At 53.0% G+C, this 16,043-nt stretch overlaps 1 protein-coding gene across 1 annotated transcript; it reads right to left on the reverse strand.

The window, feature by feature from the left end:
- Positions 1-11,036: 11,036 nt before the first annotated feature.
- SMIM41 (small integral membrane protein 41) lies at positions 11,037-14,225 on the reverse strand. The gene is made up of 3 exons (XM_043883680.1): positions 13,689-14,225; positions 12,858-13,010; positions 11,037-11,939 (listed from the first exon to the last, which is right to left on the reverse strand). The coding sequence occupies exon 1, from the start codon at positions 14,182-14,184 to the stop codon at positions 13,906-13,908; it is 279 nt and encodes a 92-aa protein (XP_043739615.1). The 5' UTR covers positions 14,185-14,225; the 3' UTR covers positions 11,037-11,939; positions 12,858-13,010; positions 13,689-13,905.
- Between the last annotated feature and the right edge of the window lie 1,818 nt (positions 14,226-16,043).

The raw sequence follows: 16,043 nt of genomic DNA on the forward strand, positions 1-16,043 counted from the left end.
TCATGTTGCAGGAACCACAAAGCATGGTGAACTTTGGGTAAAATAGCTGTGGCAAATTGAAATTCTGGCATCACATTTTCATCCTGTACAAAATTCTTGTACATATTTGGCCATTGCTCCATGCAGAGATTTGTTTCACATAAGTAGTAGTTCCGAAATGTTTTTTAAAACTCTCTTTGGGAAAAAAAAATGTGAATTTAAATTTAGTAATGTGGCATTACAGTCCTTGGAAATAAAATTAATTTTATACTGTTGTTCTGACAAAGTAAGAGAAATGCATGATCTGAAGTGGCATGATCTATGGTTTTTTTCCAAAGTTTTTCTTCTCTTCCAAAAGAAAGGTTTCCAATGTTTCCCTGGAGCTTTGTTGGCTGGAATGGTGATCCCATGGGAGGCTTCTTTAAAAAAAAAAAAAAGAGGAGGAGGGGGAAAAAAATCAATTCTTTGGTCAAATCTGCTGGGAAGTGCTCTGCGCTTCTCTTAGATTCATCATAATATTGGCATAGCAATGCCTCTTACGAGAACTGCAATAAAGAAATCTCTTTAACTTTGCCTAACACAATAATCCCCAAATTTATTAGACCACAGAACCCTCTTTTCATGCAACACCAATTAAAGTCCCTTGCAGCTGGAAAATCATGACACCCACTTTAAGAAACACCGCCTTAGCCACTGAGGGGAGGAGAACTGGGGCGTCAGTCCCTGGTTCCCACCAAAGGGTTTTGAAATATTCATCATTTCTCTCAAATGACAAAAGGATAAACTACTGTTTCTACTTTTAATTCATTTCTGCTACAATTCCTGTAACATTTGGTGCCGGATCAAGACATTTTAAACTAAAAGATACTTTCAGATTTGGGACCCGACTGGCAGCCCAATGTTCCTATTCAATGCCACCTGCGCCTTTGAAATGGTGGGTTCTGCTCCCACTGTATCCACAGCTTCTGGGCCGAGCTTCCAGGTACTGGAACGTGCTGCTCCCATCTTTAACCAGTCACACAGGCCTGCCCTATCCACCCTGCTTGCACACAGGGGAAGAAATGCGCTTCTCTCTCTCTCTTTTTTTTTTTTTGCAAACCCACAAACAGTGAAGTCTAAAGAACAAACAAAAAATAAATAAATAAAGAACAAACAGCATTGAAAGAATTTTGGAGTTATTGGATTTCCTCACAAAACCTCATTGCTGCTAAATCCAAAAGATGAACATGACAATAGCTGAAAGTCTGCCCACTATCCCCCTTAAACTTTGCTGTTATTTCTCTAAAGCTCCTGTACATGCCAGCAGCACATCACATGATCCAACTCCCAGGTGCCTCAGCTAGGTTCTAGCACATTGCTGGGAACTAACACATCTTTCACTTGAGAAAACTAAGGGGCTAGGATCCATTTATAGTTTCTCCCTCCTCCCCACCCCGTGATCAAAGGAAAAATTTAAGGGATGATGCCTTTCGTTCAAACTCTATTTCCTCATAGCCTTCTGTGTGCAGTGAATGAAACAGCAAAAATCACTATGCTACTGGAGCTGACATTTGAGCAGATGGCTCGGGCAGAGAGCTTTCCGGCTGAGAGGGTGGCTCTTGTCATGAGAGCCAGTCCAGGAAGGAGGTAAATCTACCTTTAGCTAGGTTGTTGTTTGGCAAGGAAGAGGTTCAAAGCCATGAAAATAAGGGGGTTCACATGGGCTGTTAACTGTGGGTGAAGAGCCGCTATCTTAGGGTTGAGGGGTCCAGGCTGCTGAGGAAAGAGACCCTAGAACAGAAATGCCCTGGGATCTCCCCCCGCCCCCTGGGGAGGCTACAGAGGCCCGGGCTGAGAACACCTCCATGACCGTGCCCTGGAGCCGGTGGAGCAGATCTGCACAAAACGAGGTGATCGGAGAAGAATGCAGAGGGCGCACAGTGAGGTGAGAACGTCAGGTACCCTCATGTGGTAACAAGGCACCAAGGTAGTTACGTTACCCCCACAGCTTGGAAACCTAATGGCACGCTTTGCTAAAATATATCTTCAGGGGCTTCCCTGGTGGCTCAGTGGTAAAAAATCCACCTGCCAATGCAGGAGACACGGGTTCGATCCCTGATCAGGGAAGATCCCACATGCCACAAAGCAACTAAACCCGTGCATCTCAACTACTGAGCCTGCGCTCTAGAGCCGGGGAGCCACAGCTACTGAAGCCTGCTTGCCCCAGAGCCCATGCTCTGCAACAAGAGAAGCCACTGCAAGGAGAAGCCCGTGCCCCGCAGCTAGAGAGTAGCCCCCGCTTGCCGCAACTAGAGAAAAGCCCACGCGGCAACAAACACACAGCACAGCCATAAATAAATAAAATTATAAAAATATAGAGAGATCTTCAGCCTCCAGCAAAGTTCAGTGCGATCTGGGCCAGGGGAGGGTGGCAGCCAGGGACACAGACAGTACTCCAGAAGAGGCTGTGTGACTCGCTGGCCATCTTGGATGAGAAGAGCATCAGTCAACAGATGCTCGGGCCTGAGAGCTCGGGAGCCCAGTCACCCAGGCATCCCTGTCTCCCTGAACACCGCTGGGGGGAAGGCTCCTCCCTTCACCCCTGCGCCATCATTTCCCGGTTGCTCTCTGGTTGAGCAGAGCATGTTCTTTGGTGATTTCCTGAGAAAACGTAGGAGAAGGGGGCACATCCCAGGTCTCTGTGGAAGGCCTGGTCAGCCTCTCACTCACCCCCACCTCCTCTAGCCCTGACTTCGGTCCTCACCATGACCCTGCTCCCTGGGCCTCCCCGCTGTCTGTTCCTCACCACTGGGCGGTGTGTGTGTGGGGGTGCTCTTCCTCAGGCTGCCAGCTCTTGCTGCTCTGCCGCCCAGAGGCCTTTTCCCACTTAGCTATATCGCTCTTTCTCACTTCAGTCTTCGTTCAAATGTCACCTTCCCCATGACCTCACTGATCATTTCCACCCTGCCCCCACACCCTCGGTGCACCCTCTCTGTTTCATTATTACCACTTGTTATAAACCGTATCCCCCCCAAAAAAAGAGATGTGTTGAAGTCCTACGCCACAGTACCAAGAATGTGACCCGGTTTGTGCTGCAGAGGTAATTTGTCAAATTAAAGTGAGATCACACTGGACTAGGGAGGGCCCCTATTCCAATGTGACTGGTGTTTTTCTAAGAAGAACAGAGCCAGGCACACAGGTGTCCCATGGCAAACAGCACAAGACACTGAAGACAGAAGTTGGGGTTAAGTGGGTACCAGCCAGGAAATACCAAAGGGTGCCAGAAAGCCACGAGAGCTCAGGAGAGTCAAGAGAAGGTTCCTGGAAAATCACAGAGGGAGCAGGGCCCTGCCCAACACCTCAGTTTTAGATGCCTAGCCTCTAGAACTGAGCAACTTGGTTACGGAAGTCCTAGGAACCAATACACATCCGGGATTCTATTTTATATCTATTTGATATTACATGTAGTGTTCATCATCTCCCTCCCTTCACAAGAAGGCCTGCAGCAAGGAGCAGGGACTTTTACCTGCTTTGTTCACTGCTGCGTCCTCAGGGTCTAGAGCAGTGCCTGGCATGGGGGTAAGTCCTTAGAGCAGCAGTCACCAACCTTCTTGGCACCAAGGACGGGTTTCATGAAAGACAATTCTTCCACGGGCTAGGTGGGGAGGCGGTTGGCTTCAGGGTGATTCTCATAAGGAACATGCAACCTAGATCTCTCACAGGCGCAATTCGCAGTAGGATTTGAGCTCCCGTGAGAAACTAATGTCGCTGCTGATCCGACAGGAGGCAGAACTCAGGCAGTAATGCTAGCAATGGGGAACGTCTGTAAATGCAGAGGAAGCCTCCCTCACTCACCTGCCACTCACCTCCTACTGTGCAATCCAGTTCCTAACAGGCCACGGGACCGGTACCAGTCCATGGCCCAGGGGTTGGGGACCGCTGCTTTATGACCTTAGTGGAATGAATGAGTTAATGAATGAATGAAACCTTTGGTGTTCTGTACCTACTGAAGACTGGGTGCGTGGCTGCCTCTCCCTCTCCCTCTCCAACCCTGGGTACCTTCTGTGAAGCAGGGATGATCCTCCAACACACTGCCCTTTAATGAAACTCCAGTCACCTGCCACCAACCCTACCCAAGCTACCTGAGCCCACCCTGGAACGTTGTATCACCTGGAACTGCCCCATCTGGGTCAGCACAGGGGCTAGACCCAGGGTCTGGCTGTCTTGGGTGCAGACGACTCCCAGAGAAGCTACTGTAATCTGAGAAGTGAGAACAAATGAGTCAAGAAGGAGCCCAGGCCTGGGGCAGGGGAGCAGCCTCCTTCACCCGCAGGGCAAAGGGCCAAGCAGGTGGAATAGAACAGGAGCAGGCAGGGAATCGGAGCTGGAGGGGGTCAGGGCCGAACCGTTCAGACAGAGGCAGAGAGAATGTCAGGTGGGCAGGGATCATGCTGTTGGGTGAGGCCGAGGTGCCTGTGTGGGTACATGGGTGGGTAGGCAGCTTCAAGGGTAGGGTGGGCCAGGGAGAAGCCCCATCCTCTCCTCCCATGTCCTCTCTGTAGAACTCAGCCTTTCATTCATTCAGCACGCATTTACTGAGCACCTGCTATGTGCCGAGCACTACAACTGCATGGAAAGGCAGCAGGGGATGAACACAGTCAGGCTCGTTCTTGCAGAGCTTATCTGACAGTTACACGTGTAACTGAACACTTGGAGGAAGGCTGTCAGGGGCGAGCCTGGAGCTGTGGGACTGCTTGACAGGAAGCCCCAGCCTGAAGGAGGGGAAGGGGCCAGCTGAGCAATGGGAGGTGGGCAGTCAGAGGCCCAGAGGACACGATGGAATGTGGACAGAGAAATGAGGAGAGGGGGCAGAGACCCAAGAGGGCAGCAGCTTGGAGACCACGTTTTGGACTCCAGCCTGACAGGGAATAGCGACAGCCTACCTTTTTGTAAAAGAACCACTCTGGTGCCCGTGGAGAAGAGGGGGCCAAGAAGGACCGATGGACGTGGGGGCTGGGTGAGAGGTGAGGCCAGCAGCCAAAGGCAGAGCAAAGCTTTCTAAGGGGTAGAATGGACCACATTTGTGGTCGGGCTGTGCAGGGGAAGGAAGGGGGGTGATTTGAGGACACCTGCTGGGGAGGAGGTGATCCAAGCCAGGAGTCAGGCCAGGAGCAAGGATGGTGCACCCGGAGCAAAAGCCTTCTTCCCTGACTGCTTCGTTAAGTTCCCAACACGCCAGCCTCCTTTCGGTCCCTCAGACAGGCCAGTCTCATTCCCACAGCAGGACCCTTTGACCCATGGTTCCTTTGGCAGGAACACTGTGCTCCAGCCCTTGGCCTGGCTGCATCCTCCTCCCGGCCAGGTCTTGACCCAGATGCCGCCTCCTTGGAGAGGCTTGCCCTGACCACCTGCACCTGAAGTCAGCACACAGGTCTCCTCCCCATTGCCCTATTGTATTACCATCTGCAGTGACCTCATGCATGTATTTGCTCACAGGGCCATCAAACATCCCCTCCCGCCAGAATATAGGCTCTGTGGCAGGGGCCCCTCTGTCTCATTTACCACATGTTCTCCAACAGCTGCCAGAGTTAGCTGCTGAGGAGATCACTGCAGAATGGATCAAGGCATTAATGAGACTTTCAGCACCCAGGTTCAGCTGGGACTGCAGCTTTCAGAGCTGTGGTTTATAAATGGTGATTTAAGTGCCAGGAAAGCGTAAGGAGCACCCAGAGCAAGATGGCAGGGAAAGAGGAAGCGCTCAGACCATTCTGAGACACTCAGCATGCAAGCCCCGGGCAAAAAGAGTGGAGGTGCTGGCAAGGGAGCCCCAGAGAGAGGTGAGGCAGGGACAGGGCCGAACGGGACCTCCCCAAGGGCATGCAGCTGGGAGCCGGGGAGCCTGGATTCAACCCAGGCAGTTGCTCCAGGGCCCTGGGCCCACCCTCTGAAATCCACTTCATCTCAGGAGTTTCCCAAAGTGAGTGTTATCCACTTCACTGACAAGGGACAGGGTTTCAGTTACCCAGTGAGTGGTGGACCCAGGGTGTGGACCCAGTATTGTGCTGGAGCTCACAGTCTCAGCCTCTCCTCTGCATGTCACTGAGCTTCTCTCTGAGCTTCTTCCGGAGCTGTCAGGGAAGCCACCGGGGACGCTGTGAGGAGGAGGGAGCAGTCAGCAGCAGGATGAGTGACCAGGAGAGCAGCTGAGAAAAGAATGGACAAGCAGGCTCAAGCAACCATCCCGGGGCTGATCTTGACCAGGCAGCGCCAGTGTAGACTAAGCCAGGTGGGAGAGGATTAAAGGAGGCAGGGGGAGGGGAGGGGAATACGGCCAGTGTGGATAACTTTGGAAAAGGTTAGCTATAAAGATGAAGCAAGACAAGGGGTAGTTACTGGAGGCGCACGCACCAGGCGCAGAGAAGGGCTATTTTAAGGTGGAATAAACCTGAGTGTTTTGAAGCTGGAGCCAGCAAAGAAGGAGTGGTTAAAGGAGCATTAAAGAAACTAAAGTGAAGCGGGTATGGTGCAGAAGTGGAGACAGCATCCAGTGTGTGTGTGGTATGGTGGGGTGGGGGTGGGGGGTGGTCCTCTCCTGGGGACACATGGAAAGCCTCTGGCTCTGGAGGGGGTCTGGGGACAGAGCGGAGGGAGTCATGTCTGAAGACACCTCCTTTTTGTGAGAAGTATGAGGTGAGGGCATCTGAGCAGAGTATGGGAGATGGGAGGCAGGCCGTGGAGGCAGAGTTGAAAGTGGTTGTGATTTGCAGCTAGTAGCAGTTAGTATGTGAGGAGAGAGAGCAACCGGACAAAGGAGAGGGTCCTGTGGGGTCTGGTAAACAGAGGAACCATGGGCGTGGAGGACGTGGCTGCAAACTCTGCCTGCCCAGCAGACGGAGCAGGTGCAGAAGTCCCTGCACTTGGAAGGGAGGCACAGGAGCATGGAGTCGGATGAGCTCATTTGTGTGGGCTTTGTGTTGTTTTGTTTTGCCTAAGTGAGCCGTGTGTGTGTGTGTGTGTGTGTGTGTGTGAGAGAGAGAGAGAGTGAGAGAGAGAGAGATAGCATTCACACATACAGAGCAGTAAACTAAAGAAAAGAAACCCACCTCTCTCCCTACAGTGGGCTTGCCAGCCCAGAGGGACCATGTTCCCACTTTCTTCTGTATGGGGGCTCCTCCCACCACTCCCCATCACCCAGGTTTAAGGCAGTAGGAGTGGGGGTGAGTAGCTCAGGGAAGCCAGGTGGTCCAGAAAGAAGCCTTCTGCCTCCAGAATTGTGGGGAGCATGGACACTCCTCAGTTCCGAACTCCTTTGTTCCCTGACTCCCAAGAGAACTGGCTCCCCATGTTCCCTCCCATCTCCCTGGACCCTGCCCCACCTCTAAGTGGGGCCTGCTAGCCTCCTCTCTTCTCTTCAGCCCCACCTGGGCCCTTCCCATGGCTCCATTTTCTGCCTCTATCAACACCCTGGCCTGGAAGTCTCTCTGGTGAGCCTCAGCCCCATACACTAATTGTACACCTTGGATGACCCCGCTGCCGTGCTTCAGACTCAACACATCCAAACTGGACTTATCCGCCACCCCTCTGCCCACATCCCCCCACGAGGCAGTTTATGGACACCCAGCCTCTGTTCACCCCAGGAATAAAACAGGCTTAGATCTGGTGAGGAAACATCCTTCTCCTTTGGGCCCTGTGGTCTGGGATGTCTGAGCAGAGCATGCGGCTTAGGCCTAGAACATTCTATACCAGCAACACAGTACCCCAGGGTTAGCACACAGTCACAACGGCTGCAGGGTTTGGCCTGAGGAACCTGGGAGATGACCCATCCTTCCCTGATAGATTTGAACTTGAGATGCCTCCTGCCTCACGTGGAGGGTGAGGCTGATAACAGGCACTCTTACTGGGCCAGGCTCTCTACATGTATGGATCTCATTTTATCCTAACACCCTGCTTCTCCTCACTCTAAAGAGGGGAGGTTTGAACCGCAAGGGATTAAGCACCTTGCCCAGGTCACATAGCCAGAGAATGTGGGGCCAGCTTTCAGGTCCAGCCACGAGATTTCAAGCCCTTGCCCCAACCACTAGACCACCCTACCAGAGGCTGACAAAGGCTGCAGATGAAGACAAGGAAGGCAGAGAGGCCAGGGCTGCTCTCAGTCAGACCTGAGTCACAGGCAGCCTGAGGCCGGAACTGCCCATAGGCTCTGCAATTATATGGGCCAATAAATTACCCTCTGCTCAAGCCAAATATCTTTAGGATTTCCTGTAAACTCAGACCAAAAATATCCTAACTGATAACACAGCCCCTTGATGGGTGGCAGGCGTCACCACCCCCTACAATTAATTCCAGGAGCTGGGGCTTCATCCTCCATCCCACCTCATTCCACATCCAACTAGTGACCAAAGCTGAATCCCAAACATCACTTGGATCTGTCCCCTTTTCTTTCCACCCTAGTCCAGGCCATCATCATTTTTGCCTGGTTGTGACCACAGCCTCCTTGCTGTCTCTCTACGTCCAGCCTGCTCCCACCCACAGACTTTTACCCCCAATTCCCTAAGATCCAGATCTTATCATGTTATTTCCAGCTTAAAACCCTCCAGACCCCTCCAGACTCCTTGCTGCCCCCAGGATAAACTCTCCCATCCAGGCTGCCACCCCTCTGGTCTCACGCCCCTTCAAATCCTACTCTACCTACCTGCTTCTAGGGCACCTCCAGCCCTATGCCCCTCTGTGTCTCTGCCCAGAATTTTCTTCCTCCCCTTCTTTGCCCAGTGAATGCTCATTCAGTACCCCTTCCTCTAAAAGCCGAGCCAGTCACTCTCTGCTCTTGGCTTTGTCGACACTCGGCACTTCTTACTGTCTAGTGCTCTTACTGGACTGTGTAAGGGCCTCTGTCTCATTCATCTCATCCCCAGCCCCAGAGCAGGCCTGGCACAGAGCAGTCATTCAATAAACACTCATGCGACTACCTTGTCAATTACCAGGGAACCCGGAGACACGCTTTAGCCAGGGGCTCTGTTTTCAAAAAACACCAGTTTGATGTTTGGTGGAACATGTTAACAATGAGCCCACAAATGCAACCGCTTATTTAAAAAAAAAAAAAAAGCCGAAAAGAGAAAAATATAAATAAGTAAACACTCATGGACTCAGCCATACATATACATGTATCCATTCTCTCCTCAAATTCCCCTCCCATTCAGGCTGCCACATAACATTGAGCAAAGTTCCCTGTGCTATACAGTGGGTCCTTGTTGGTTTTCCATTTTAAATATAGCAGTGTGTACATACCCATCCCAAACTCCCTGACTATCCTTTCCCCTCATCCCTTCCCCCAGCAACCATAAGTTCATTCTCTTAAGTTTGTGAGTCTCTTTCTGTTTTGTAAGTAAATTCATCTGTATCATTTCTTTTTAGATTGTACATATAAGTCATGTCATATATCTTCTTCTCTGTCTTCGTTGTTCACCTGAAACTATCAGAACACTGTTAATCAGCTATACCTGAATACAAAATAAAAAGTTAAAAAAAAAAAAAAAACACTCATGGAAAAGACAAATGACATGCTCCCAGAAACAGGGTGGGTGGCTCTACATCTTTTCTCTGGAGATGGTCAGATTTGGAGGAAAAAAATAACATCACACAATAATCGCAGTGTAGAAAGCCTTTTATCTACGGACAAGCACACTATGTATTTGATCCTTATGACATTGTTGCCTCCATTTTAGGGATGAAGAGATTGAGATCCAGGAGGGTTTATAAACAGAATTCCACTCATATGCTCACAAACTTCACTCTCACATCGAGGCACAAGCTCTGGCCAAACTGTGCTCAGACCCCCAATTGTTGTTGTTCAGTCACTCTGTCGTGTCTGACTCTTTGCAACCTGATAGAGTGCAGCACACCAGGCTTCCCTCTCCTTCACTAATTCCCAGAATTTGCTCAAACTCACATCCATTGAATCAGTGATGCCATCCAACCATCTCATCCTCTGTCATCCCCTTCTCCTCCTGCCTTCAATCTTTCCCAGCATCAGGGTCTTTTCTAAAGAGTTGGCTCTTCACTTCAGGTGGCCAAAGGACTGGAGCTTCAGCTTTAGCATCAGCCCTTCCAATGAATATTCAGGACTGATTTCCTTTAGACTCTCAAGAGTCTTCTCCAGCACCACAGTTCAAAAGCATTAATACTTTGGTGCTCAGCCTTCTTTCTGGTCCAAATCTCACATCCATACACGACTACTGGAAAAACCATAGCTTTGACTAGACAGACCATTGTTGGCAAATGTCTCTGCTTTTTAGTATGCTGTCTAGGTTGGTCACTGCTTTTCTTCCAAGGAGCTTTTCTTCCAAGTGACTTTTAATTTCATGGCTGCAGTCACCATCCGCAGTGATTTTGGAGCCCAAGAAAATAAAAGTCTGTCACTGTTTCCATTGTTTCCCCATCTATTTGCCATGAAGCGATGGGGCCGAAAGCCATGATCTTAGCTTTTTGAAAGTTGAGTTTTAAGCCAGCTTTTTCACTCTCTTCTTTCACCTTATCAAGAGGCTTTTTAGTTCCTCTTCACTTTCTGCTATGAGGGTGGTGCCATCTACATATCTGAGGTTACTGATCATTTCTCCCGGCAATCTTGCCCATACTGACCACTGGGAGGCAGTAGAGTGTCGGTGAGAGTCACTGCCCCACCTCCTACCTACCAATAGATTTGGATCTGGGTGTGGAAAGGGAAAAGCTAGCACTGAGAAGAGACCAAGGGAGAGGGGCTGTGGCTGGGATTGCTCTTTCAGAATCTGCCAGAAACAGTCCAAACCGGAGCAGGCCCAACGTGCTGCGTGCCAAGTCACTTCAGTCATGTCCGACTCTCTGCAACTCTATGGAGCCCACCAGACTTCTCTGTCCATGGGATTCTCCAGGCAAGAACACTGGAATGGGTCACCATGTCCTCCTCCAGGGGATCTTTCCAACCCAGGGATCCACCCTGTATCTCTTATGTCTCCCGCACTGGCAGGCGGGTTCTTTACCACTGGTCCAGGGTTACCACTAATTCCAAGAGTCAGGAGCTGAAAACACTGACTGTATACTCCAACTTTACATCACCAGCATATTTAATAACAAGCCACAGGAAGTGACAGGGCAGTGATGAGTCATTGCTGGGGCACACAAGTCCTTCAAATTTGGGACACTGGCCTACCGCCTTCAGCAGGGACAAGTCACTAGCCTGTCAGACCACAGCCACCCAGCACCAGAGATGGGACGAGGCCCAGCAGGCACAAGTCTGTCAGCGTCTGCAGCACTGAGAGTGTGGCCACTTCGGTGCCCAGGACGCACAACAGTTGCCAGGGGGCCCATTCTTTCCTAGGGGGCTGACCACCCAGGCCCACACCATGAGCACTTCAGGAGGTTGGATGGAGCAGGTCAGAGGCAGCAGCTGTGTGCAGGAATCTCAGGATGAGGTCTCACCACAGTCCAGGTTTCTCCCAGGCTCTCATCTGTACTGTATATGGATCAAAGGTTCCTTGTGTGGCCGATAGGACTGGAGGAAAGCGCTCTGGGAGACAGACCACGCAAGGTTCGGGAATCTGTAAGAGATAGCTGCCCCCATCTTTGCTGGAAAGGGAGCCAAGGAATGACAACCCTTTCCACCTCAGGGTGAGACTCAGGGTTTAGAGGAAGAGTAAGCCAAGATGTCCACGCATGTGTGGACCCAGCCTTTCCATCAAGGACAGTGCAGGCTTGTTGGGATCCAAATGCCTGGCCTCACTCCATGGCACACCGACCTGCAGTCATCACCCCTGCCACTCCCAACCTGAGCCTGACAGATGGTTTAACAACAGCACCCATTTCCCAATTTTCTGAATTCTTTCCTTCCCCACTCAGTCTGACAGCCTTGACCAGGGTCAGAGTTCCTTAGCAAACGTCTCAGGATCTTCCTCCAGGAACACTGAGGTCCTCCACAGCACACACCATGGGCCAGCTTCTCAGGCACTGAGCTGAAGGGACAGCAAAGACAGGAAGTTGGATGAAGAAAGTCTTTGCCTACCCCCTCTTCTTCACCCCACCGCACCGTCTCCGGCCCTGCCTGGGTGTGAGCAGACACCACGATGCTGGGGACACAGCCTTTCCTGCCATCAAATCTCCCTACACCCCTTAACACCACCCAGACTTGAACCCAAAGGCCAATCCAAGTCATCATCTTGACCTCTGGTCCCTCTGCCCTGTCCACTTGGATTTCCATAGATGTATATTCCAGCTGACCCTCTGAGCTCACCCCACCCTGGTGTTCAGGCCAGAAAAGCTGAGCCCAGCTGCCTGGGAGTTATTGGCACACCTGGGAGGCCATTCGCAGCAGCAAGAAGGTATCCAGCAAGGCTGCTGGGGAGCAGGGATGGGAGAGAGGACACCAAGGAGGAGGGGGGAGTTGGGGTACCAGTCCCAGAAACCATATGCCAAATGTGTGGTGTGAAGGTTCATTCTTTTAAGGAGAGAGGCCATATTTTGCATCAGCATCTCAAAGAGGGGTGAGAAATCAGGGAACGAGAGAACAGAGCAAAAGGAGTGACCCAAAGGGTCCTCACTCAGGGATACCACTCCCACCCCCGAGCTCGAAATCAATCAGGAGCCCCAGGGTGCAGTTTCAGCTCTGTCATTCACTCCAGCAGGTCACTTTCTTCCCTCTGAGCTTTCCCATTTGTAAAATGAAGGCCTCACCTCACACATGGAGACTCTGGCCCAGCTGGAGAAGGAGGAAAGCGCACAGGCTGGAGATGGGAGACAGGAGGGAAATACAGCAGAATGTTGTGGGCAAGCGGGCAGGTGAACTGGATACAATAAAGAGAAGGAGCTCCAGCCCCTGCCCCAGGACACAGCGAAGGGCGGTGGGGAATGTCCCTGGGCCCAGCCCCGCTGACCTTGGGCCAGGAGCAGTCTCACACACCCCTCACTGCCCTGGCCAGCCCTCTCTCCAAGGGGGTGGGGGCGGCGTGCCTGAGGTGAGAAGTCCACAGCTCAGCAAGTCCAGCACGGCACAGCTGCCCGGGATTAACACCACATCCTGGGCTCCTCTGCGGAGGGATCACACGTCGTCACCTTCACAGCTGCTTAGCTGCAGGTTGCCCACTCAGGCCCCTCACCCCCAGCGGCCCCTCCTCACACACGCCGCCCTCCCCTCTCAGGGGCCAGCCAGGACGCTGCCTCTGCCTTGGCAGGCCAGGAGAGGGGCTCTACAGTGGAAGGGGCAAGAGAGATCAGAGGCACCTCCAGAGAACAGCCGCACCGACAAAAACCCAGGAACCCCTAGGTGCGACGCTAAATAGAAATGGGCAAAGAAGGCTTCCCTCGCTGGCCCCTGTGGCTCGGCCCGAGACAGCCTTGGCCTAGAATTACCCTGTCTTTAGGCCACCCAGGCCCTTCCCTCCAGATGGTTCCTGTCCTTAGGGAGGGAGAGGCAGGAGGGCCAGATGGAGCCCCTACAGCTGGGAACCCTCAGCTCCAGCCTCCTGGAGCAACGTGCTTCTGAGGCCCCCCGGCTGTTAGGAACCTTGTCACCTTCCCCCACAAGCACACCCCAAAGCTGCTTGCTCTGGGCCACATGCATTCCCCCCAACCTGCATGGGTGGGGGGGGCGGGGATCAGCACACCTCTCCATCTCCCAGGGTCATCCAGGCCCCTGGTTCTCCCCTAAGACTCAACCCACACCCCCATCCCTACCTCAAGAGGGAGGCCACAGTGAGGAATCTTACTCGAATCTCCTCTGGGGGGAAAGGCTTCGGGAAGGAGAGGAGGGGAGAAAGAAGCCGGGGCCTGGGATGGCTGCGTCTCTGTCACCTGTGCGAGCGCACCAACATCGCGGCAGGGCTCCCCGCTGCAGACGTCGGGTGCTGGGGGCCGCTCCCTCAAAGTCTGGCGTGGAGTCCACGGACCACCGGGAGGCCGCGACCCCCGAACGCAGCCTGGCGCCTAGGACTCGTCGTCGTCATCGACGCTGGCGCCGCCGGGCTCGCCCTCCCGGGACGAGCGCAGCTCTCGGGCCAGCAGCGCCGTTAAACCCTGGGCGCGGAGCAGGAGGCCGGCGCCCAGGAAGAGGACCCCGCAGAGTACGAGCAGCGACAGCACGCCCAGCACCGCCGCCTGCACGGCGCGCGGCCCCTCGGGGGGCTCCGGCGGCGCCCCCGACTGGTTGCAGCAGGAGCTCTGCCAGGCGCCCCGGGCTGTGGCGCCCGCCTGCGAGCTGTTCATGCTTCGGCGCCAGCTGCCCAGATGCGCTGAGGACCGCCAGATGTGTGGGAGCCCAAGGCTGGCGGGTGGGCGGTGGCTGCGTCGGGGAGGGGCCCAAGGGGCGGATCCCAGACGCGGTGCGCCCCCACCCCTGGCGCCGAGCGAGGAGGCTCTTTCTAGACAAAGGGCTCGTAGCTACCGCCCAGAATCCCGGGGGGGCTGGTGTATACTTCTCAGCCCAAAGGCCCACACGCCCACCCATGTGAACCGGCCCATGCACCCAACCAGACAAAGCCAGGAGTCCTGTCCCCAGGGCTCTCCCTCCTCCTTAGAAAAGGTCAGGAGATAGCCCTCTCTCAGAACCCTTAAGCCGTTCTAGACCACATTCCAGGTGCTGGCCACGGTGCTGCCCCCACTGAGCAAGACACAGGACAAGCAAGGACCATCCCTGCTCCTAGGCTTTCTGTCCCTGGGCCGAAATTAAATGCTGCTTTAGCTTCCCTGGTGGCTCAGTGGGAAAGAATCTGTCCTCCAGTGCAGATGTGGGTTTGATCCCTGGGTCAGAAGATCCCCTGAAAAAGGAACTGGCTACCCACTCCAATATTCTTGTCTGGGAAATCCCATGGACAGAGGAACCTGGCAGGCTAGGTCCATGGGCTCACAAGAGGCAGACACAACTTAGCCTCTAAAAACAGCCAACGACCTAGGTACCGCTGGGACAGGAGGCAAATGAGCAATGTCTAGAACCTTAGTGATGCATAGCCTTCATCACCCCCTCGGGAGCTTCCTGGGGCTGGATAAGCGGCCCAGGACCCACCTTGGTCCCAGGTGAGATGGAGGGGAGGAGGAATTTAAGGCCTGCCCCCATTCCTCTGCTCAGGCCCGAGGTCAAGGAGAGTTACAGATCAAGGGGAAAGATCTGAGTCACCAGGGCTCCTGTCCTGACCTTGAATAAACCAGTCCCCTACCCCTGGGAAGTCACAATGCCAAAGGGGATAGAGATGCTATTGAACTGCCCACTAAAGGGAGCCTGCCTGCCAACTGGGTGTCCCACAGCCAAGCCAGGGTGAGAGTCTGGAGCAGAGCCTGGCTGCAGAAAAGCATGAAGTCTGGGGAAGCTGGGATGGAGGAAAGACTCTCCGGCCCAGGTCTCCTGAAAACTCCTGTAGCAACCCTGAGCCCTGTTTAAAACAAAGTCACTGTTAGTGAACAGCTGAATCAGCCAATTCCTCAGAGGAAATGAGCTGGTCTAAGGAGAAAAAGGCCCCCCAGACTGCAGCGAGTCAGGTGGCATCACATCTCATTAAGGAGCTGCTGACAATGGGCCTTCCCCATCTCCAAACCACTGAGAACCTCTTGAGTTCTCCAACTCACCAGTGCCCCAGAGGCCAAGGGTAGGACATCACAAAACTCCTCACGAAATTACACATGGCCGAAAAGTGGCCTGAAATGAGAAAAATGTGCAAACACTTCCTGGCCATCCTGGTACCTATCTGCTCCAGGACCATGGACAAGACCCCCAGACCCTGGCCATTTCTCCTTTAGCACTGCTGCTTGCTTACACACTGTTCATTTAGTTTGGTTAGAGCTTGCCCCTGTGTAACAAAAAGCATTATAAAATATGGAAGAATAAATCAATGAAAAGCACACTGATCTTGACAATGTTTGCCTAGAAATGGATGTGAGATACCAACATGAAACTGTTAGTTGCTCAGTCGTGTCTGACTCTTCGCGACCCTATGGACTATAGCCCAAAGGAGCCCAGCAGGCTCCTCTGTCGCTGGCCTTTCTCCGATGAGTGCATCCCCTGGGAGGTATGGACGGTCAAGGTGCACGTGGTGGCCCTGGCCACGGAGCAGGAGCGGCAGATATGCCGGGAG

The sequence above is a fragment of the Cervus elaphus genome, chromosome 3 (assembly GCF_910594005.1).
Source record: "Cervus elaphus chromosome 3, mCerEla1.1, whole genome shotgun sequence".
NCBI classification, from domain to species: Eukaryota; Metazoa; Chordata; class Mammalia; order Artiodactyla; family Cervidae; genus Cervus; species Cervus elaphus.